The sequence below is a fragment of the Ochotona curzoniae genome, unplaced genomic scaffold, assembly GCF_017591425.1.
Source record: "Ochotona curzoniae isolate NIBS_2020 unplaced genomic scaffold, NIBS_Ocur_1.0 scaffold_1037, whole genome shotgun sequence".
Classification (NCBI taxonomy): Eukaryota; Metazoa; Chordata; class Mammalia; order Lagomorpha; family Ochotonidae; genus Ochotona; species Ochotona curzoniae.
In genome coordinates, this window is record NW_024467083.1 from 4,611,054 (window position 1) to 4,634,445 (window position 23,392).

The 23,392-nt window shown below is 37.6% G+C and overlaps 1 protein-coding gene across 1 annotated transcript in view; it reads left to right on the forward strand.

The window, feature by feature from the left end:
* The window catches only part of RPAP2 (RNA polymerase II associated protein 2), a 77,148-nt gene that overhangs the window by 19,245 nt on the left and 34,511 nt on the right, over positions 1–23,392 (forward strand). Inside the window, exons 7-11 of the mRNA XM_040998338.1 lie at positions 4,761–4,796; positions 6,728–7,640; positions 10,830–10,912; positions 13,741–13,821; positions 21,374–21,442. Coding sequence (XP_040854272.1) covers positions 4,761–4,796; positions 6,728–7,640; positions 10,830–10,912; positions 13,741–13,821; positions 21,374–21,442 — 1,182 coding nt within the window. The remainder of the gene's footprint in view (positions 1–4,760; positions 4,797–6,727; positions 7,641–10,829; positions 10,913–13,740; positions 13,822–21,373; positions 21,443–23,392) is intronic.

The following is a 23,392-nucleotide window of genomic DNA, read 5'->3' on the forward strand; positions in this document are numbered from 1 at the left end:
TGGGATCCTGGCACTTACAAGGCAAGGATTTAGCCACTGAGCCTTCATGCCAGGCCCGAATGCTTCTCTCCTATTTGTAAGATCCTATTTCTTCCTGTTGTTATACCAAACATAAAATATAGATAGTAGCTCAGAATTGGATTGTCAGGGGAATCTGTTGAATGATAATATGCATTCTTTATTTGCAAGTTAGCCATAAGTGTTAGAGTCTAATGGAAAGTCACTGTCGGGCCAGCGCAATAGCCTGAGGATGACCCAAAGCTTTTTGACTCTGCAACCCAGAAGGGGCTCCTGGCTCCTGGCTTCAGATCAGTGCAGCTCCAGCTGCTTGGGGAGTGAATCAACAGATGGAAGATCTTCCTCTCTGTCTCTCCTCCTCTCTATGTATCTGACTTTCCAATAAAAATAAATTTTAAAAAATAAAAAAGTCACTATTATTTTCTTTCCCACAGTGAAACCCAGACTCCGCTAAAGACTGAATACCAGATAGCTGCATAGTGCTGAATCTTCATTTTATCCAGGAAGAGTGGGATAAGGATGTAGGAAAAAAGAGAACAACGAGAAGTGGAAGTAGTAGTTAGTGAGCCAAACATTTTTGAAAATGTTAGCATATTATTTAGGCCCAAAAAACCTTAACAGGAGTTAAAATGTCCCTAGTTGTTTGCATTTTTGGCTTTGTTTTGAGCAACACCACAGGAAGGTAACTTCTGTAAACTAGAAATTTAATGAGGAGGAAGCAGAAGGGAAGACAGGATAATCGAGATGCTTGGGGAAGGATTTGCCAGTTTGGTTAAGAGATGGATCAGAGGAGCAGAAAAAACAAGTTTCTGCCTGAAGGCTGCCTGCTGCTAATTGGGATAAATTGTTTTTGTTTGTTTATTTGGGGGATTCCTGAACTACAGAGAAATCTCTAACAGTGGTGAGGAACATCTGGCATATGGCTGTAGAAATCGTACAAAAGCATGTGGTCCCTGCTAGGCCAACAGCAGGTGGGACTATAGATTCAGTAAATCACAACAGGTTGGTTTTTTTTTTTTTTTTTTTTTTTTTTTTTTTTTTAAATAATCTTAGTTTATTAGGGTACAAAGGGTCACGGGCTACAGGGTGAAAGTGGGTAATATCATTGTTTCCACACTAATATAATCATTTTGCCCTGTATCTAGGGTTAGGGGAGTAACAAAGGGGAAAGCCCCACCCTACCTCCCACTCATCCCCGATCCCCAACATGAGGCGCGCTCCAAGGGTCCTGCTCATACAGTTTTGATAGTTCATCAGTTCTGGATTGCTGCCAATCTCTCCGTCCCAACCGTAATGAAACTTATTCAGAGTCTACTGGCTGACAGTCTCTTGATGGTTGGGGTTCCAAGATCAGCAGTTCAGTTCGAGAAATATCCAAAGAAACTTCATCTGAGTTGATCCCAGATCTGATTCTTGAGTGAGTTTGCTAGTACAGACTCCAACACTGTTCGTCACAAACAGGTTGGTTTTTAAATTGACAGTTGTGAATGGCTCACAGTGATGTCATGAATTTCCAAATAACCCTCAGCAGAAAAAAACATTAGCCATCCCTGCCCTAAAGCAAGGATGGCAAAACCTGATTTCATTCTGTTTGTCTCCTAATGTATGATAGAAAAAGTTTAAAGTGAAAGAATGCCTTAATTGGTTAACTGTGGTTCCTGTAACCAGGGACGGATTAACAAAAGATCCCATTCCCCTCAATGCCTTCTACACTTGAAGCTAAATTAAGGAAAGATGTTTTATCTAGGCAGTAGTTGCTTAGCTGATGCCATGATAGTTAATTATGCAGAAAAATACTTGTCACTTTTGATTATCAGCTTTGGAAGGTCGTAACTCAGATGAATTCAGATTATATATCTATTTTGCTTGACTTTTTTAATCAGCAGTGCTCTGCAAAATGGGATGTGTGAGCCTGTTATTTATGCCTTAGCTTCTTTTTAATGTATACTTAGTTTCTTCTATTTCTTTTTATTTATCTTGTAATCTTTTCTATTTTTAATTAGTTAATAATTTTATGATACAGTTCTACAGGCTCTGGCATTTCCCTTTCCTTGACTCCTCCCCCCACTGATTTCCCATATTTTATTAAAATAATACAGTCCTACAAAAGCAGTTATAAGTCCATCATTCTGCTATTTAAGTGTATCCTGACATTGTAGTCATGCAGAATGGCAGAATCCAGTGTACTGTGATCAAGATTTAATAGTCTTTTTGGGAGTCCATCTTTGATTTGGAAATAGAAATACATACTACATTATATCTTCACATATGATATGATAGTCTCTATTTTATAATTCCTCTAGATGACTATATATACATGACTATTTGTCTATATATCTATTGATCTTGTATTTTGCATGAAGGTTGCCTTATATCAGAGAGAACATATGGTATTTGTCCTTTTGGGATTGGCTTATCTCATGGAGCATAATGGTTTCTAGTTGGGACCATTTTGTTGTGATAGAATTTCCTTCTTTTTGAATGGCTGAGTAGTATTTCATAGAGTAGATATACCACAGTTTCTTTATCCACTCCTCTTTTGAAGGGTATCTGGCTTGTTTCTATATCTGTAATCTTTTATAAGGAATATTTTCCTTTTTGTTATATATTTGAGAAGCAGAGAGACAGAACTCCCATTTTTCTGGTTCATGTCCCAGATGCCTGCAACAGCTGAAGCAGGGTTAGACCACACCAAAACTAGGGGTCAGGAACCCATTCTGAGTCTCCCATGTGGGTGGCAGCAGCCGCTTACCCTTACCTGCCACTGCCTGGGATGCACTTTGACAGAAAGCTGTAACTGAAGGAAGTGTCAGGACACAAACCCAGGCTCTCTGATATGGGAGTGAGTCTTAGCCAGAAGCCTGAATGCCTATTTTTTTTTTGAAAGACTTGTTTTGTTTACTTGAAAGGCAGTGTGATAAAGATCTTCCTTCTGTTGATTCATCCCCAAATGGGTGCAACAGTAAAATTGGGCCAGGCCATATTGGCCTAAAACTCACTGTGAATCTCCCACAAGGTGACAACAAAAACCAATGCACAGGGGTTATCTTTTGCTGCTTCCTCAGGTATATTAGCAGGAAGGTAGAGTAGAAACAGAGCCACGGGACTCCAACTAGATGCCAACTTTCATGTGGGAGGCAGGGTCCCAAGCTATGACTTAACTCACTCTGCCGCAATGCTGGCCCATTTTTTAAAAATTTCTGATTATCGTGCAATATGCATGCATTTTCTTTTAGTGGACGTTTTTACTGGGGTGCCATACAATATTGAACACATGTAAGGTTTAATCTGATCAGATAAACGATTAGAATTTCTCTTTACCCTTTGTTTATTGTGGAACCTACCATCTTCTTTCTTATAGTTATTTAAGAAGACCCTCATTTTTTTTCCTTTTGGGTTGTTTCAGAAGTATGCTAGAATTACCTGTGCTGTGGATTCGTTTGTTATTATGTGTATACTACCTTATATTTTGCTTTGAAAAAGCCTTTTTCTCCCCCTTTTAAACATCCTTCGTGACTAAATATGGTTTCTGGTGTTTTATAGCAAAATTCTTCCTAGAGTTAAATTAAATCACATGCCCCACATTGTTCTCATCTATGCTAAATTATGATTGCTTTATCAAAAATTAAGGCAGTAGGCTTCACTTGTCATATAAAATACCTATAAGAAAATTACAAACATAATATGTGCCATTGAAAAGCTTGTAGTCTAGTTATAAAGCCAGGTAAGTCTGGCTTTATAGGAGAAAGCTACCCACTGCAATGCTGGCATACCTATATATAGGCACAGTACTGACTGCTACACTTTCCTGCTAATGGGAAAATGGCCCAACGATTTGGGCCCCTGCACCCATGAGGGAGAACTGGAGAAACTCTTGGGTCCATTCTGACCTGCCCAGATCTAGCCATTATAGCCATTTGGGGAGTGAATCAGCAGATAGATCTCTTTGTCTTTCTCTGTCTCTGAAAAACTGTATTTTCCAAGTAAATTAAAAAAAAAAAAAAAGTCTTGTTAAAAACAGAATCAGGGACCTTCATGGTAGTCTTGTGGCTAAAATCCTCACCTTACATGTGCTGGGATTCCATATGGGCACCAGTTTGTGTCCTGGCAATCCTACTTCCCATCCATCTCCCTGCTTGTGGCCTGGGAAAGCAGTGGCGGATGGCCCAAAGCCTTGGACCCTGCACCCACATGGGAGATCCGGAAGAAGCTCCTGGCTTTGGATCAGTTTAGCTCTGGCTGTTGTAGCCCCTTGGGGAGTGAATCAGCAGATAGAAGATCTTTCTCTCTGTCCCTCCTTCTCTTTTTCCAATAATTAATAATAATAATAATGATAGATTCAAACATTGAGAAAACTGTTATATAACTGTTACGGTAGTATAGGCCATAAATATGCTCATTTATGAATGAACACATTATCAACCATACCAGTTGTATGGTCAGTGATGATTTCTGAATTCAGAGAAGAGAGTGATTTGCTTTCATTCAGGATAGGGAGAATGTTAGGTGAGTAGAGTTATCCTGAAAAATGAATAAATTCCCTGTAAAGAGAAACTAACCCAGATTTTTTCGATCAGTGTGTTTCATAGTATTTTGTCCTTCCATTTTTCTCTTGAAGGAAGTCTTCCAATGAACTAATCCCTTTTAGATGAATTTTTTACTCAGCGTAGTTACAATAAACACTTAAATGTGTTTGGCTTGTCAGCTGGCTTTAATTTTCTGTTTCTATTTTTTTGTCACAGGTATCCTGATTTTCAGCTGCTAAAGGAAGGACAAAGGTATGACCCAGTCAGTATCACTTACCTGTTATATGGTTCTCATGTTAATAGAAACATTAGGAGGGTGCCAGGTGTAGGAGCTCTTGGATTCTGTGTGCTGCTACATTATGTAAGGGTCCCATTCTAGCCCACATAAAGAAGTATTTGACCAGTTTAGCTTTTTCTTTTGTTATACTAAGATGATGTGTTTGATCTGTATGATTTATTGTGCAGCTGTTCCTACTGAGGAAGTCTAATTGAACCTGTTGAAATATGACACAAACACAGTTTCTATTTCTGATACTGTTTTTCTTTGTCAACTGGATTTTGTCAATTACATTTGTTGAAAGGTTTTTATTGTATTTTATAGGATTTAGAGTATTAATGTGTCTGTTTAACTATCTGAAAGAGTTTCTAAATCTTTAATATACATCCCGAAGTTGTGATTGTTTTTCAAAACTCTGCTCATGGTATTGCTTGATCAGTCATGGCCATCTCTCAAGACACATCCTTAACTCTGATAAAAAGTTGTTGGTTATTAGTCATCGTATGAATCATATAGAATTATGTAAGAGATATTTATTGATGTATATGTTCAATTTATAGAAAAAATATAATTTCCTTAAAACTTTTAAAATTAAAATTTTAAATTTTTTAAAAAGTAAAAAGAAGAAAAATTCCAACAGAAAATATAAATATAAGAAAGACTCTTTTTTCTCTGAAAAATTACCTGTTTCTGAATTCAAGAGGCAGTCCCATAAATCTATAAAGATTCTGTTTAGCGGGTCTCAGAACCCTAACCAAGAAAAGAGAGAAGACAGAACAGGTCAACCAACCATTTCAGCTATGATGGACTATGTCAATCAGTGGATTCTTCAAGGACCTCATAGTGCTTGGAGTGGCAAGATTGGCAGCGATTCATAACTGCTGCAATATCAAAACCACTTGAGCAAGAACCTCAGAGCATGCCCTACATCTGGGACCTGGGGAGGGTGGGAAATTGTGTGGGCCTTCTCCCTTAATACCCCACTTTAAACATGAAGGAAACAATAAGGAAAAAATACTAGTGTTACCCACTTTCCTGTAGCCTTTGGACCTTTTTACCCTAATTAACTATGTAAAGATTGTCAAAATATTAAAAAAATAAATAATAAAAAAAGATTCTGTTTAAAGAATGCTGTCCATTTCTGAAGAAACAGTTCTCTTTCTACACTTCTCATCCATAACTGTGCTCTTTTCTTATATTTGTGTTTGAGAACAACTGCTTTGCCTGAGTTCATTTTAAGTTTGAATTGGTGAAGCTACTGTTTGCTTTTATTCTCCTCCATACCTAATTGGAAAATTGAAGGAAATAATCAAATGGACGGCTGTTTTCTTTTATTGTTGGCATGTTGTTGTAACCTTGAATTTTCAAATTTAAATAGGCTTTTAAAATATTGACTTGTCAACTCTATTTTCTGAAGTTAACTTCTGTTTTTTTTTTATTTTGTGGCATTTTCTGTGTAATGATCAGTCAGAATTGGAAACTGTTTATCCATAACTTTTTTTTTTATTTTTCAAAGCAGAAGTAGAGTTCTCATAATAAATCCATTAGAGAAGCTAATAATAGAGCTTTCGAAACAAACTTCTTAAAAGGTTGTATCAGTCAAGTGTAAAAACAGCAAACTAAAAAAACAAAAACAAAGAAAAATTTGATAGGATATAATGATCAAAACTTTTTCTTTTTGTTGTTCCTATATGAACTCCTTTAACAATTTTAAAACAAGTGGGAGGGAAAGATAAAGGGAAGAGATAGAAGAAGTGTATAAAGTATATATTAGATACAGATATGGTACAACATATAAGGCCATACCTAGAGAATAAAAAAGTCTATCTTGAAAGTTATGAATATAAGTACTGTGGGACACTCTGCTCTCCCATTTTAATTGTTTTGTTTGCCTTGCCTTCTGCAGCGGTGATTCTGGTGAGGAAGTACAGTTACGCAGTGAAGCTGTGAAAGCATCAGATATTGATAATCCTGGGCATTTTGAAAAGCAGTGTGAATCTGGTTCATCTAGCACTTGTAGTGACAGTGCCAGTGATAATGAACAAGATTTTATTTCTTCCATTCTATCACAAAACAAGCCAAGTGAAATGTGTATGAAGCCACAGCTGCACAAGAAGAACATAATGAAAAAGAAAACTGGTGAAAAAGTGAACTCTAAACACACAGACCAAGAAGAGACGGTAGTAGATATCACCAGGCAGTTAAGCAGCTGCGGATTAGATAGTCAGGATAAACCTTGTGAACTTCCTTCACAGAAAAACACTCAGATTTCTTCAAACAGTCCTGTGCAAGAAAGATTGAAAGCTACAGAAAATTCTGAAAATCAGTACAGTGTATCAGAAATAACTCTAGTGGGTATAAGTAAGAAAAGTGCTGAACATTTTAAGAAGAAATTTGCCAGATCAAAGCAAGTTTCTAGTTCAGTGCAAGTGTGTCCTGAAATTGCAAAGACAAATTTACTTCAAGTCCTGAAGGAGACTTTGATAGAGTGGAAGACAGAAGAAACTCTGAGGTTTTTACATGGTCAGAATTATGCTTCTGTGTGTGTAAAGCCGTCTTCAGCATCTCTGGTTAATGAAGAGCTTGATGAAGATGACATAAACTCTGATACAGAGAGTCACTGTCCTGCTTTGAGGGAGTCCCAGAGCAGCTTGGATGAATCTCTGCCTTTTAGAGGGTCAGAGACAGCCATTAAACCACTACCAAGTTACGAGCTCCTGAAAAAAGAAACTGAAACACTAAATCTGAGGATCAGAGAATTTTTTAGAGGACGTTATGTTTTGAATGAAGAAACCACCAAATCAGAAGACTCAGAAGAGGTATGTCTTAATGATGAATTTTCCCAGGCTGCTAACATTTGGAAAACTCTCATGGCAACTCTTAGAGCAAGAATAAGAATATTAAAGAATTATTTATTAAATCTTCAGAAAATGTCTTTAACCACTCTATGCTTTGGTTTACAATACCATATGTTTGGTTGGGGTTGTGGTATAGAGGGCTAGGCAGCCATTTTGTTCCATCTTCCACTGATCCGGCTTCCTGCTTGATGCATCCTGAGAGGTAGCAGATAATGGTGGCTCAAGTGTTGGTCCCATCATGCACACGACAGATAGAGGTGGAACTTGGGTTCCTGGTTTTGGCCTGGCCTAACCCTGATGGTTGCCAGGATTTGGAAAGAGAGCCAGCAGATAAAGAGTGGTCTCTCCTCCCTTCCTTCCCTCTCACCTTTCCTCCCTCTCCTCTCTTTCTGACACTCTTGTACGTTGAAGCAAATAAATAAAATGCCACATCTGCTATTGGCACTAGCTTTACAAATAAGCTGAAATGCATCTGAAGTAAATATAAAGTGCAATATTCTTCACTATTCTAAAAGCCTAGAAAGACAGAGTAAAGTTCTCTTTGTGTATTAAGTGAACGTTCTGAAGACTTGCTTTTTCTGTGATGGTATTTATGCTTTAAGATTTCTATATGTAGTTTGAGTTTTATTTCCATTGCAACTCTATTCAGTGGTACAAACTGGTTAAATAGTGAAATATTTCAATGACATTTGCCAAATATACCCACTTAAAATATTTTAGGTAAAAGTGGAGTAATAAGGAAAATTTGTCGGAAAGTAATGGTTACAGAGAGTGGGAAGAACACAGGTAGACAGACCTAGTTCTGAGTGTTTCCTGTTACTTACTTGGTATATGAATTGTTCCAGTCTGTTGGCTCAATAAATGAAACTTCTCAATTGCTTTGAATTTTAGAAGCCAGTATATGTACAGCACTTATCATAGTGCATGATATATAATCAGTACTCAGAAATAGCAGTTGCATATAGAAACTGAATGTATGTCACTGAAGTTTAAGGAGAGTCTTTTAGTGTTTCTGATGCCCATTTTTGACGTGTGTTGTCAGAAAAAAAAAGTCATTTGCAATGTAGAGTATGTCATCATCTTGGTTTTTGTCTCAAGACTTCATCAGTATTGTTGTATAAATGTGGTTCTGAGTTTAAAAATAGATTTGAAGGGAGGATAGAGTAGAAATTTAGAAATCTTTTATGTTTCTGTAGAGTGAATGTTGACCCCGGATCAACTGGAAATCATTATTATTAAGCATCCAAAACTTACATTAAGCTAGGAGAAATAGGTCTCTCACTGAGATGCATAAGCCTATAAGAGTTTATCACTTTATAGTTTATTTTAGGTTTATGCTTATAAACCTGAAAGAGGAAAACTGAGTACCTGAAATTTATTAGTTTTCCTCTATTGCATAATGTTTTTATGTTTTTCATTGAAGTAAAATAATAAATGCACAAACCATGGAACATCCGCACATTGATACATCCTTGTATTCACTAAAGAAATACATCGTTACAAGTAGAGTAGCAGTCTCACTTAATGTCCACTCCTAGTTATTACTACTCAAAATTAATGACTTGAAAATTAGTTTAGCCGAGTTTTTATTTCTTCATTGTTACTGGGAAAGCAGATTTACAGAGAGAAGGAGAAAGAAAGAACTTCTATCCACTGATTCACTCCCCATATGGCTGCGGTGGCCAGAGCTGAACCAATCCGGAGCCAGGAGGTTCTTCCAGGTCTCCCACACAGTACAGGGTCCCTAGATATTAGGTTGTCCTCTGCTGCTTTCCCAGGCCACAAGCAGGGAGCTGGATCAGAAGTGGAGCAGCAGTAGCCATATGAGATGACCGCGCTTGCCCACTTGGAATATACTCCAAGGCCCACAATGGGTATCTGAAATTGCAGATAGTGCCAAAACCTATGTATGCCATGTTTCTCCTATACATACATGTCTGTGATTTAAGTTTAATTTATGAATTTGGCACAGTGAAAGATGAACAACAATAACTAATAGTAAAATACAGATAACAATGTAGTATATTAAAAGTTACATCAATATTATATCTCTCAAAATACCTTACTATACTTTATTCACTCTTCTGTAACAGTATGAGACGATATAGGGCCTCTGTGATGGATTGGCTTAGCTCCAGCCGTTGTGGCCACTTGGTGAATGAACCAGCGAATCCAAAGCCACGAGCCAGGAGCTTTTTCTGGGTCTCCCACGTGCGTGTAGGGTCCCAAGGCTTTGGGCCATCCTCTGCTGCTTTCCCAGGCCACAGGCAGGGAGCTGGATGGGACATAGTTCGGTGCCCATATGGGATCCTGGTGCTTGCAAGGCAAGGAGTTAGCTACTTGGCCATCACTTCAGGCTCTCTATTGGATTTTCTACACATGTAATTATATCTTATGTAAATGACACTCTGGGGAGTGAGCCAGCTGATGGAAGGGTAATCTCTGTTTCCCTTTCTGTGAACTCAACTTTCAAGTAAAGAAATAAATCTGAAAAAAGCAAAATAAAAGGGTTTGAGGATGGAATTCAGTGATAATTTTCTATTCATTCTTATTCCTAGAATGTGGATCAGTAAGACCTGCTCACCAGTTTGGTGGAGTTCCTCACCCCCTTCCTCTCTCGGCATGGCCTGAACTCTAATACGTATTAGAAAAACACTGCTCAGGTTCTCAGTATTTAAATTGCCTCTTCTGGAAATAGTTGGTTTCCTGTCTAGAATTACCTTCTCTAAAAAATATCACCCCAAATTCTTGACTGTCTTATTAGCTCTCTGATGCTTTTAGTTGTCAGAGGGAATGCTGGTTTCAATTGTGTTGTCTGAACTTTCTGGAAGCAGGACTTCCCATAATATTTAGTTATTTGCTAAATGTAACAGCTTTTAGAATGCTTTTGTGTACATTTTCTTGCCTAATATAGTAGTTGTTAATATATTACTAAGATGAAAAAGCTAACTACAAAGAGCAAAATATTCAAGCAAGTTCACATCAGCCTAATGACTGAGCTGATACTTAAGTTTAAGGCTTACCATTCTCAAATCTAGTGTTTCCTGATACGATACAAATGTAAACTTTTGTATTTAGTGTTTGTTTTTGTGCTTATCAAATAATGTCAACTTACAGTTTTGTTTTGCTTTGTTTCAAAATCTGATTCAGCATGACCCTACCTTTCCGCTGGTAGATTCAAATGCTCAGAGCCAGATCAGAAAACGCATCGTACTTGAGAAACTGAGTAAAGTGTAAGTATGTAATTACCATTCCAGATTTGTAATGTTTCTGAATTAAGTTGATATTGATGAGTTCATAATTTTTCAGTTTTATACATGAATTTGGGGTATTTTGAACAATAATGTGAAAGTTCACTGACGAACTTTAGGCTTATAAGATATGTTATGCAGGAATTACTGTTTGTAGAGAACAGATTGCACACCATGAAGAGGAAGCTTGAGATTATAGGAGAAGGAAGACAAACTGCCTCACTCTTAGTCAATAGTCCAGGGAATTTAGGGAAAGAATATCAAAGCTAGACCCACTCAAATACTGCTTTGTGGCAAATGCATCAATCTCATGTGTGAATAAGAGTTGTTAGTTTTAATGGTCTGTTAACTTGCTATGCCTGTAGATTCATGGAGCTGTTTTCACTCAGCAACTTGAGTTTCTGTTCAGCTCAACTTTGCACTTTAGTTTTAAACTTCTTGTGGTGGAAATTACTGTTCCTTTAATTAGCTCAGTCATGAATGACATTTTTAGTTGCTATTTTGGTTTCTTTGTGAAAAGAGTTTGAAAATCTGTTGTCCAAAGGTGTGAGGGCGATCATGAACACTTCAACCTGCATTTTCTTTTTTTTAACAGATAACATGGAAAATGTGTCAGTCATTATTAAAAGATTTGTAAATATGTACAAGTCCTGATATGGTGGCAGTTCGAAACTAAGAAAGACATTTTCTAGAAGCTATAGTATTTTGAACAGTTGAGACATAAAAAATTACTTGATATAATAGAAGGCTTGATAATTTTACTTTAAAATGCATAATCCTTTTTGTTTGGCTTTGCAAATATAGTTTAATATATATGGAGTGCCTTTACTAGAGGTTTTTCATATATAATAAATCTGGTTATTGCTGCCTTTCTATTTGGTCTTTGTGCTTGTACATTTGTTTGTTAAATATTAGTCTTAGGAAACAGTGTAACTCACCACCTATCTTATTTGTTGGCCTAGAAGATACCAACATTGGGCTTTGATTACATAGGCTTGAAAGTTGTTGTGAATTATCTATGTTGGTATGTACTGAGTAGGTATTATGTGGAAGTAATTTGCTGCACTTCTTAGCTAATGAAAGAATCTTTTAAATTTAAGACCACATAGGCATTTTATTAAAGCAGTTCTCTTTTACAGCATTTTAGGTAAAACAGGAGTCCAAACGGAGTCCTAGTAGATGTTCAAATTATTGTTAATGACACAAAAACTCAATTTTATATAGGATAGGAAAACTTAAAGAAAAGGAAGTACATATAGAAAATAGAAAAAAAGAAAGAAGCACTAAGAGTGGTGGATACCCATAATGGCAGGGATATTTTGGTTGTTTATAAGACCTTTTTTGATTTCTGACATAAAAAACTAAATATGTGAAGACTAGGGATTTTCAAAATAGTTTGAGGAAATTGAATGTATGCTGAATATTAGGTGATATTAAGGAACTTTGGTTAATGTAGTTAGGTGTAATTAACTGTGGTTATACAGGAAAGAGCATATATTTAGAGATACAAATAGAAATAGGGAGTCAAATCATATGAACTCCAGGATTTGCTTTACTTTAAAAATATTGCTCTAAAAAGGGAAGGAAAAAATGAAGCAAAAGTAGCAAAATATTGGAAGGTTGACTCTAAAAATACATCCATAGGATTATTATTACTGTTCTCTACATTTTGGAACATCTTTGAAGTTTATGTAGTAAAAACTTTTTCTTAAATAAGGTTAAACATATTTACTGGAGACAATTTAGGCAGTGCTATACATGATATAAAGAAGGAAGTGAAAAATCATTTCTAATCCCACCACTCTATAAAAACTACTACTACTACTTGGATGTTTACCCATGATGTATGTGATATTTATGTTATATGTGTATTTTTATGTGTTTTGGCTCCCTCTGTGATAAGAACAAACCTAGAAAAAAAAATCTAGAAGATTGTGTTTGCTAAGTAGTAAGTATGATATACAGTAGCATTATATATGTTTTTCTTAAAAATAGAACAATATACAGAACAATTATATATGCATTTTTCACTTACATTTTCAGAACTTTTCACATTTAAAAATATATGTTCATATCACTTTATTTTTTTATAAAGATTTATTTATTTTACTGGAAAGGCAGATGTACAGAGAGAAGGAGAGACAGAGAGGAAGATCTTCCATTCAATGACTCACTCCCCAAGTGACTGCAATGGCCAGTGCTGCACCGATCTGAAGCCAGGAGCCAGGAGCTCTTCCAGGTCTCCCACATGGGTGTAGGGTCCCAAGACTTTGGGCCGTCTTCGACTACTTTCCCAAGCCACAAGCAGGGAGCTGGATGGGAAGTGGGGCAGCCTGGATACAAACTAGTGCCCATATGGAATTACAGCACTTTCAAGGCGAGGACCTTAACCATTACACTATCACGCTGAGCCTAGTTCATATTACTTTAATGGTTACTGAATAGATACATCATAATTTATTTAACCACCCACTGATCTCCATTTGCTTCCAATTCTTCACTAATTAAAATATTTCTGCAATAAGCATCTTTCTTACATTCATCTGATTATTTCCTTGGAGTTTTTTTTTTTTTCACAGTAAAGCTAACGGATTAAAGGGTATTCATATTTGATATGTTAATATATGTTGCGAATTGCAGGGATTACTATGGTTTGGTTCATTATGATTTATTGTCATAACCAAGCTTAGCTATAACAGGTGCCATATAATACTGTTATTGCCAATGATGAACGCAGACCCAGGCCCCCAAGAAAATTGTTATGTAATTAATTCATATTTTTTATGTGTATGTGTGTTTTAAATTTTCAGATTACCTGCCCTTCTGGGCCCTCTTCAGATTACATTAGCAGATATTTACACACAGCTTAAAAACCTTGTCCGAACTTTCAGGTAAGTGTTAATGTTATAATTTTTTTGAGTTTGATGTTTGCTTTGTAGAATTGATAGACTAAATCTCAGAGACTTACCTTCAGTGTGTTAAGTTTGAATACAATGTTCTTTCTCTGACACAAACCAATAACATGGTGAGTATTGTGAAATGGTAGGTATAAATCAAATTATCATTGCCATGCAAGATACTATAAGCTTTAAAAAAACAAATAAAATGTATTGCTTAATCTCAAGGAAGAAGTCTTCTGTGAGAAGGTAATATAAAAACAATGAACAGTGCAAGAATGAATAACTTAATATTGAATTAAATGAAACAGGCATGAAAGGCTAGTATCTACAAAGGGAGAAGAATAGGAGATTGATAGCAGTTATGAAGTATTAACAGATGGGATTTAAAATTATCAAGGTAAAAATACTCAGGTTAAGACTAGATTCTTCATCAAGAAACAAAGCTCCCAAATACTTTATTAGTAGATATGTGGCAGGTACACATTTTGGCCAAATGCCAGTTGCCACAATAACATGATCAAAATTTGCCAATGCTAGATAGCACCAACATACAGTAACTTCTAGGGCAGAAAAATCTTTCACCCAAGAACATACCTATTGTGTTCTTGGTTTAGTTTATTATTGTCAACAGTAATGAATTTTTTTTATTATTAATTACATTGCATTATGTGACACAGTGTTATGGGCACTGGAATTCCCCCCACACCTCCCCGAACCCTCTCCCCATGGTGGACCTCTCCACCCTGCTGCGTTACCACAGGTCAAATTCAGTTGAGGTTCTTTCATTGGAAGTATTTACCAAGCATAAAGTCCAGCATCTTATTATCCTAGTGAGTTCAATGATTTCTTGGTGAGACCATCTCTGGTCTGAAGATAAAGCCAGCAAAGTATCATCCCAATCAATTAAAAGCCCCGACATAACAGCAGCAGCCAGTTACAACCTTATGGCATTAATTGACATGGTATTGATTAACATTATGTTAATAGGAAAATGCGGGTTCTTAACTACATCCTGTGACTTCTTCATAGACATTTCAATTTTTGGTTTATATTCAACCGGATTCCATACACCTCAAAATGGCTATAGATTACTATTCAGCTGTCTCGTCTATTTTTATTTTTGTATTTAGCTGTTTATAATGTTGAAGCATGATTTTGCTGAACTTAGTTGCTTTCCGGATGGTCTGAACTGGCTTATAACTCTAGCAAGACATGTGTTATCAGCTTAGGTACAGAACATTTTTTTAGGATGGGTGTGCAGAGAAATCCCCAATACCCCAGTGAGGCATAACTAATCCTTGTGTCCCACCTAGTGAGGCCTGATTGAATCCATGCTGGCCATTTCCTGTCTGATTCTAAGCTTTCCTTGTTGTTGTCTGTCCATTCTAGATTTTTTGTTTCTTTGTATGTTTGTTCGTTTGCTTTGAGGGGTTTCTGGAGCGATCCTAATGGTCACCGCGAGGGAGGGTGGGGACCCAGAGCCAGAGCCAGGCAAGGACCAGAGAGGGCTCGCCTCCCTAGTCCCAAAGGAAGCTTATTATTCCTTGGTTTCTGCAGACTGCTCAGGGCTCCTGGTTGTCATTCCGATGACACTGGTTTCTGCACGGCAGAGTTTGGACTTCTTCCATCCCCTGTGGAGGCTCCGGATGGGGGTGGGTGACCTCAGAGTTCTCGACCTTTGAAGGCACTCCTATTCCCCGTGGTCTGCTTAGCAGTTGGGATGTAGTCCTTGGTGTCCGTACTGATAGTCCTTGGTGAGGATCTGAGAGTCTTCAGGGTTGGGATACAAGCCACCTCCTGACCTCCCGCTCTACTCTGGGGTCTTCCCCTTGCTCTGTACGCATGACCTCCTGTTAAGAGGCTTTCAGGGTCGCTCCCGATTCTCCCCTTATGCCTGTGTAGCTTTACTGTTGTGTAGTGCCGTCTCTAGTCTGTTTTCTATGAGTTATCTGATTTGATCCTGATAGGCTATATTTCACGTCTTCCTCACAGTTTTTAGGGAGATGGAAGATTTCTCTGCATTCCCTCCCCATTATGGAGTAACATAAGGTATAATGAATATTTTAAAGTTTAAAAATTTTACTACAGAAACAATTTCTTATTACTACAACCTATTAGATTTTTCTGTACTGTACTATACATGGGTAATAACCAAACAATCATTTTTACACATTTTATGAGCTTACTAAGATGTATTTATTTAAAAGACAGAGTGACAGAAAAGGGAAGAGGGAGATCTTCCATCCACTGATTCACCTCCCAAATGACTGCGGTATATGGTGCTGGGCTGGGCCAAAGCCAGGAGCCCAGAATTTCATCCTGGTCTCCAGTGTGGGTGGTAGAGAACCCCAGTACTTGAGCCTCTGCCACTGCTTTTCCCAGGCACATTAGCAGGAAAATGGGAGAGAAACCAAGCAGCTGGACTCAAAACAGGTGCATCTATGGCATACTAGTGACACAGGTGGCAACTTTACCTGCTGCGATACAGTACTGACCCCATTGTTAACTTTTTGGTGTGCTATGGAATAATTCAGAAAGTTGATTTATCACTAAGGTGTTTACGAAAAAGAAGTCTGTATCTATGATTGATAGCTTAAGTCAAACCTTAAAAAATGCCTTCAGCTACAAAGAAGTATCATTTTTCTTAAAGATTTATTTATTTTTATAGGAAAGGCAGATTTTACAGAGAGGAGAAGAGAAAAGACAGGAACATCTTCCATCTACTGGTTCACTCCCCAAGTGGCCACAACAACCAGGCTGAGCCTCTCCGAAGCCAGGAGCCAGGCGCTTGTACCAGGTCTCCTATGCAGGTGCAGGGTCCCAAGGCTTTGGGTCATCCTCAACTGCTTTCCCAAGCCACAAGCAGGGAGCTGGATGGGAAGCAGCACAGCTAGGACATGAACTGGCACCCATATGGAATCCCAGGCATGCAATGTGAAGACTTTAGCCACTAGGCTACCATGCCGAGCCTTAGAAATACCATGTTAAACACCTTGTGTTTAAATATTTAATTTTCTTTTTAAGATTTGTTTATTTGAAAGGCAAAGTTACAGAGAGAGAGAGATCCTCCATCTGTTGGGTCACTGCCCAGATGGCTAAGGAGCTGGAGCTTCGTCTGGACTCCCACATGGACAGCAATGGCCCAAATGTCTGTGCTATCTCCTGTTGGTTTCCCAGATGCCTTTGTAAGAGAATGGATCAGAGGTGAAGCAGCCAGGACTCCGAGCCAACTCCCATATGGGGTGCTGTCATCACATGTGGCACTTAACCTGCTATACCACAGTGCTGCTCCCAATTGTTTAGCTTTCATAGACTGAAGACTATATGAGGCGTCTTAAAACATTCTAAACATTCTTCTGAATTTCACTAAACAAAATATGCAACAAATGGAGGCAGATAATCATGAAATTTCTATTGCAATGATTCTTCCCAGTTGGTTTTTACTTCTTACAAAGATCTGTTTATTTTTCTACCAAATAAAATTATGCCTATTTTGTGCATGCCAATTTGTTTTCCTTTTTTAAAAAATTAATGAAAAAAACCTTCTTTTCACTTTATTTTACCTTTTAAAGACTTATTTGTTAGGGGCCAGCAAAATGACATAACAAACTAATTCTCTACTTGCAGTGCTGGCATCCCACATGGGCTCTGGTTTGTGTACTCCTTTTCTAATCCAGCTCTCTATTTATAGCCTGGGAAAACAGCAGAGGATGGCCCAATTCTTGGTATCTTGTACCCACTGGGTGACCTGGAAGAGGCGCCTTCAGATCAGCTCTGGTAGTTGTGGCCATTTGGGCAGTGAACAAATGGATAGAATACCTCTTTTTTTCCCTCTGTAAAATCTGCCTTTCCAACAAAAATAAATCATAGAAAAATTTAAAAAGATTTACTTATTATTGGAAAGGTAGAATTATAGAAAGAGGAGGAAAGAGACATAAAAGAGAGATTGCCAGGGGCTGATGCAGTGGCATAGCCATAGTAGATTAAATCAATGCCTACAGTGATGGCATCCCATATGGGCAACCAGCTTGAGTTGTGGCTGTTCAGTTTCTGATCCAGCTCCCTGCTAATGTGCATGGAAAAGCAGCAGAGGATGGCTGAGTCCTTGTGCCACATGGGAGAACCAGAGGAAGCTCAGGGTTCCTGATTTCAGACTGGTCCAGTTTTGACCATTGCAGCCTTTTTGGGACGTGAGCCAGTAGATGAAAGATATCTCTCTCTGTAAAAATCTGCCTTTCAAATAAAAAAAAAATAAATGTTTAGTAAAATCTTTTTTTAAAAAGAGAGGTCTTAGTGCAGTAGCCTAGTGGCCAAGTAGCCTTGTAGCCTAAGTAGCCTTGGCTTCTATCCACTGGGATCCCATATGGACACAGGTTTGTAACCTGGCTGCTCCTCTCTGCTTGTGGCCTGGGAAAGCAGTAGAGAATGGCCCACAGCCTTGGGACCCTGCACCTATATGAGAGACCCAGAAGGAACTCCTGGCTTTGGATTGGTTCAGCTCCAGCCATTGTGACCACTTGAGAAGTAAACCAGTGGATGGAAGATCTTTCTGTCTGTCTCTCCTTCTCTCTGTATCTCTGCCTTTCCAATAAAAAAAGGATAAAATCTTTAAAAAAGAAAGGAGGAGTGGGTCTTTATCTGCTGGTTTACTCCCCCAAATGACCAGGACTTGGCTGGGCAAAGCCAGAAGCTGGGAGCTCTTCTTAGTCGCCTGTACAAACCTGGATCTCCCACCTGGGTGCAGGGACCCAAGCATTTGGGCTATTTCCCACTGCTTTCCCATACACATCAGCAGGGGGCTGATTCATAACTGGAGCCGCTGGGTCTTAAACTGGTACACGTAGGGGATCCCGGCATCACAGTTAGCAGCCTAACCCACTGTGCCTTGTGGCTGGCCCCTGGATTTCAATTTTTTTTTCTCTCTTCATAGTTATTATGTATTTATGGGGTACAGTATGACATTTCAGTACATGTATATACAGTGTGTACCTCTCCAGCTTCACCCTTGTATCTATTATCATTCTTTCTTCACCATCTCTCCCCCTCCTCTTCCCAGGCACTGATGACTGCTACTCTATGAAAAATACTTTTACCCACCAATGAGAACTTCTGTTCATCACTTCAACAAATAATGTTAATGGTCTCATTGTTCTAGTTTCAGTGAAAACAATGAAACTTAATGCTTTAGTTAGATTGTGCCATCCTAATATATGTGAATTTTTCCCTTCAGGGTTAATTATATCATCTAAGTGACATTTTTAAAAACATGACTGGAGGACAATCTCCCTACTTTCATATTCCCTTAAAATTTGAGTGTGTCACATTGGAAACGCCTATCTGTTGATTTGTCCTTTTGAAGTAGTCTTGGTAATAATGTCTGGGTCACATCAATACCTGTATTTAGTACAGTGGTCATGTGTGTTGGGCTGTACTTGATGCTTGATGTTGCCTGATTTCCAAAAAAAAAAAAGTGTTATCCTCTTTCACAGATAAGGGGAAAATTAAGTAAGTTTTCAAGTAGTAGTTTGACCCCAAGACTAACTATAGGGCCCATGCTTTTTTGCCACATCACGTTTCCTCTTCCCTTGGTAGATTAAAAAAGGTGTAGATTAGAAAAGACTAGGGATTCAGGTCTTTACAGCAGTCCATATTTCAGAGGAAGTTGCTGCTTTGGTACAGAATGTCTGCATCCTCTGTTCTTCACATTCTCCTGTCTAGTCAACTTTATCAGATCAGATCATTGAAATTACTTAAAAACAGAGCTCTATAATAGTTTCAACAAAAGCAGTGATTATATCTTCTGTATTGTTACAGATCGTCATTCTATTCTACCATCTTAAAAAATATATATGGTTATAATATAGCTCTTTTAAAAGTAAATTTTTGAATGCTGGCATTATGGTACAGCTCCTCTGCCTGTGATGCCAACATCCTTGTATGAATGTTGGTTCAGGTCTAATTTCGACTTGTGATCCAGATCTCTGCTAACGTGCCTGGGAAAGCAGCAGAAGATGGCCCATTGCCATCGACATGGCAAATCCCAGTGGAGTTTCTGGCCTCTGGCTTTGGCATGACCCAGACCTTGTGGTTGCAGCCATCTGGGGAGTAAAACAGGCAGTGGAAGATCTCTATCCCTTTATCTTTCCCTTTCTCTATAACTCTTCCAAATAAAAATAAATCTTAAAAATGTTTTGTCAGTGTGATATTAACGTGACTTTCAACAGATCTTACCAAAGCAGGGTAGAATCAGGCAGTTTAACCTTAGTAAATATAGCCTTGAGGTAAACAAGTTTCCCCTCCAGCACATGCAATTATTGCCTTTCTTATATGCTATCCTTTTCCTATAACCTATCTTTTCCACAGGAGAATAAGTATACTCCATTGCTCAGTAAGTGTTTATTCATTTCCTGCTATAATTGTGCATCCTAACATCTATTATAGAAAAGTTATTAAATAGTTGTAACTGTCGTAGACAGAGTTGCTAAGAGATTGTATCTTAAGTATTATCACACATGTGACAGGTGATGGATGAATTAATTAGCCTGATTTTGGTCATCATTTCATAGTCTGTACACATCCTCAAATCATCATTTTGTACAGTTGAAATATTTATAATTTTTATTATACCTCAGTATATCTAGAGACATTTATAAGTATAATAGACATTACAAAAGTGTGGTATAGGGAATTATGCTTTCTTCTGCAGAAAAAATTCAGATTAATAAAAGTATATCCTCCACTCAAAATGGATTTGAATATTCCCTAAGATTTTAAATAAATTAATTCATTCAGAAAAATATTAATTGAATCTCTCCTGACAGACCCTTGTTCTGGATATTTGGAATAAATGGGTGAAAAACAAGATTGCTGCTTTTAGGTTTAAAAAAAAAGTCAATAATGGTATATTTAAAGGTGGCAAGTGTTATGGAAAATAAGAAAAACATACAACAACATCAAGGGTTCATGAGTGTCAAACTAAGAGGAGGGAGACAAATTGTACTTTTTAAAATTGTGTTTGAAAGAGTGGCAGAAACAGAATTTCCTTTTGAAGTTTTAAACACAGGTCCTCTTTAATAAAGGCTTAGGGTTAAGCCAGCTCATTCTTTAAGGTACGAATTATAACATCCCTTAATTGTCTGCTGCCAACCTAGCACAGAGTAGGGAAGTGCAAAAGGATAAATAAAGTTAAAATCAGAATTTGCTTCCTTTTTCAACGTTAACAAAGCATTTGACTAGGGGACAGCATGGAGGATGTTTTTCCAGGATGTGTGTATGTTTTAACCTTGCAGTTTAGTTTTCCACATTGTTCTTACCTTTCCATCTTGTGTAATGATACTACTGTTACAAATTTTAAAAATAGAACTAAAAGCTTCCTTTTGAGCTGTTCATTATCAGATACTGACTCTTTCTTGTCAAATGTAACAAGTATTTACAAAGTGATTCTTAGATGTATAATGTCATAAATTTAAGTTTATTCAGAAATTGAGAGTTTACTTACTTAAATTTGGAAATATTTGGGTAATTTTATCTCACTGTCTTCCAGGTTAACAAATAGAAATATTATACACAAACCTGCAGAATGGACTTTAATTGCTATGGTGTTACTGTCATTGTAAGTATTTTTTTTCTTTATTTTAAATTTTGAATTTTTTTAAACATTTATTTATTGATTGGAAAGTCAGATATACAGAGAGGAGGAGAAAGAGAGAGGAAGATCTTCTGTCCGATGATTCACTCCCCAAGTGAGCGCAACGCTGATGCTATGCCGATCCGAAGCCAGGATCCAGGAACTTCTTCCGGGTATCCCACATGGGTGCAGGGTCCCATGGCTTTGGGCCATCCTCAACTGCTTTCCCAGGCCACAAGCAGGGAGCTGGATGGGAAGTGGAGCTGCCGGGATTAGAACTGGCGCCTATATGGGATCCCGGGGCATTCAAGGCGAGGACCTTAGCTGCTAGACCACACCGCCTGGCCCTAAATTTTGAATTTTATCATACAATTCTGTATAGTCTGAGATTCCCCTCCTTCCAAATTCCACCCCCCAACTGATTTTTCCCATAATGTCACAACAGTACAATCCTTCATAAGGAATCATAATTACATCAGTCTGCTGTTTAAGTGTGCCCTGACATTGCTGGTATAGACAATGTCAGACAGTCCAGCATCCCATTATCTAGATATATCCAACCCTTTCATTGGGACTCCATCTTTTGTTTGGGAGTAGGGATGCATGTTGGATTGTGTCTTCACATCTGCTTATAGTAGTCTCCATTACTCCATCGTTAGTATTCTTTAAGATTTTTAAATGTTAAATATGAATCATTTTGATAAGGACAGAAGTTATTCACTGATTTTGTAAATTGTCTTGGACTATTCATGCTTCTATTTTGTGCTTATTTTCCTTTTCTATGTGATTAAAAAAATCATGTAACATGATGTACTATATTTTGATAAGCTTTAGTCATTCTTTGTTTTTACCTCCTTTTTTCCCCTGAGGACCTTGTTTGTCACAAATTGTGTTTTCTGTGTTTTGAAGGAAACTTTCCTTTAGTTTCATTTTTGACAGCCCATTTTGTTAGCATTAATGTGCTGCATTATTTTACATTTGTATCTTTACTTGCTCAGTGCTTTTTTTTTATTTTTCATCAATGTATTTTTTCATTAATAGTATCAGAATTTTGTTTTCTGCATTAATATATACCTTAAAATCTAATGGATTTAAAGGACTACATTAAATGTTTACTGCACAAGCGTATATAAAACATTTACTACTTGTTCACCTTTTAAGAAACCACTAGTGGTTTCTAAAGCTATTTTTCGATAGGGTTAAACCATTTAATAAATGTAGTGTTTTTCAGCTTGAATTGCAAAAATCTTTGGAGGATCAGTCATCACTGCATTACTTCTTGGTTGCTTCTTGGTCCTTGTTAGGTCATTAAAGCCCGAAGGACATAGCAAACTTACCAGACAATCACAGGTCAAGAAATGCTAAGAGTCCTCCTCATAGCGTTGCCAGCCCTGCTTGTTCTTTCTTTGATATTGCTTCAGTCTGACATGTTATTCTGGCCTCACTGTCCCAAGGAAGGCTGTGCAGGGAGGCATTAGGGTAGGCTTCAGTGAGTCGGAATCTGTGTCACCCACCCAGATACAACTCACTTGATTCATTAAATCAGAACACAGAAAAGAACTTTACTTGAATGCCCTGATATAAATTTTTTATCAACTATAGGAACAAATCTTTTGTCATTTCTACTATTCAGTGTTCTGGTTGAATTGGTAATCTGTGAAATAGATCTTATTAATTTTTTAGACAATTCCTTCCATTCTATGGTATTTGTAAATATGTTGGTCACTGACAAAGAAAATATCAGTATCTCTGCTCACCCACCATATCATATGCCTGCTAATAAACCCTCATAGACATCTGTTTAACTGTACTTCTGCAATTCTTTATACTAAAGAGGAAGTAACTTTTTTGGTTGACAAGTTAGGACCAGCAGTAATCTCAGAATCTTGCTTTCTAAGCCAGTGACTGAAAGTATTATCTTCATGAGCAGCTGTT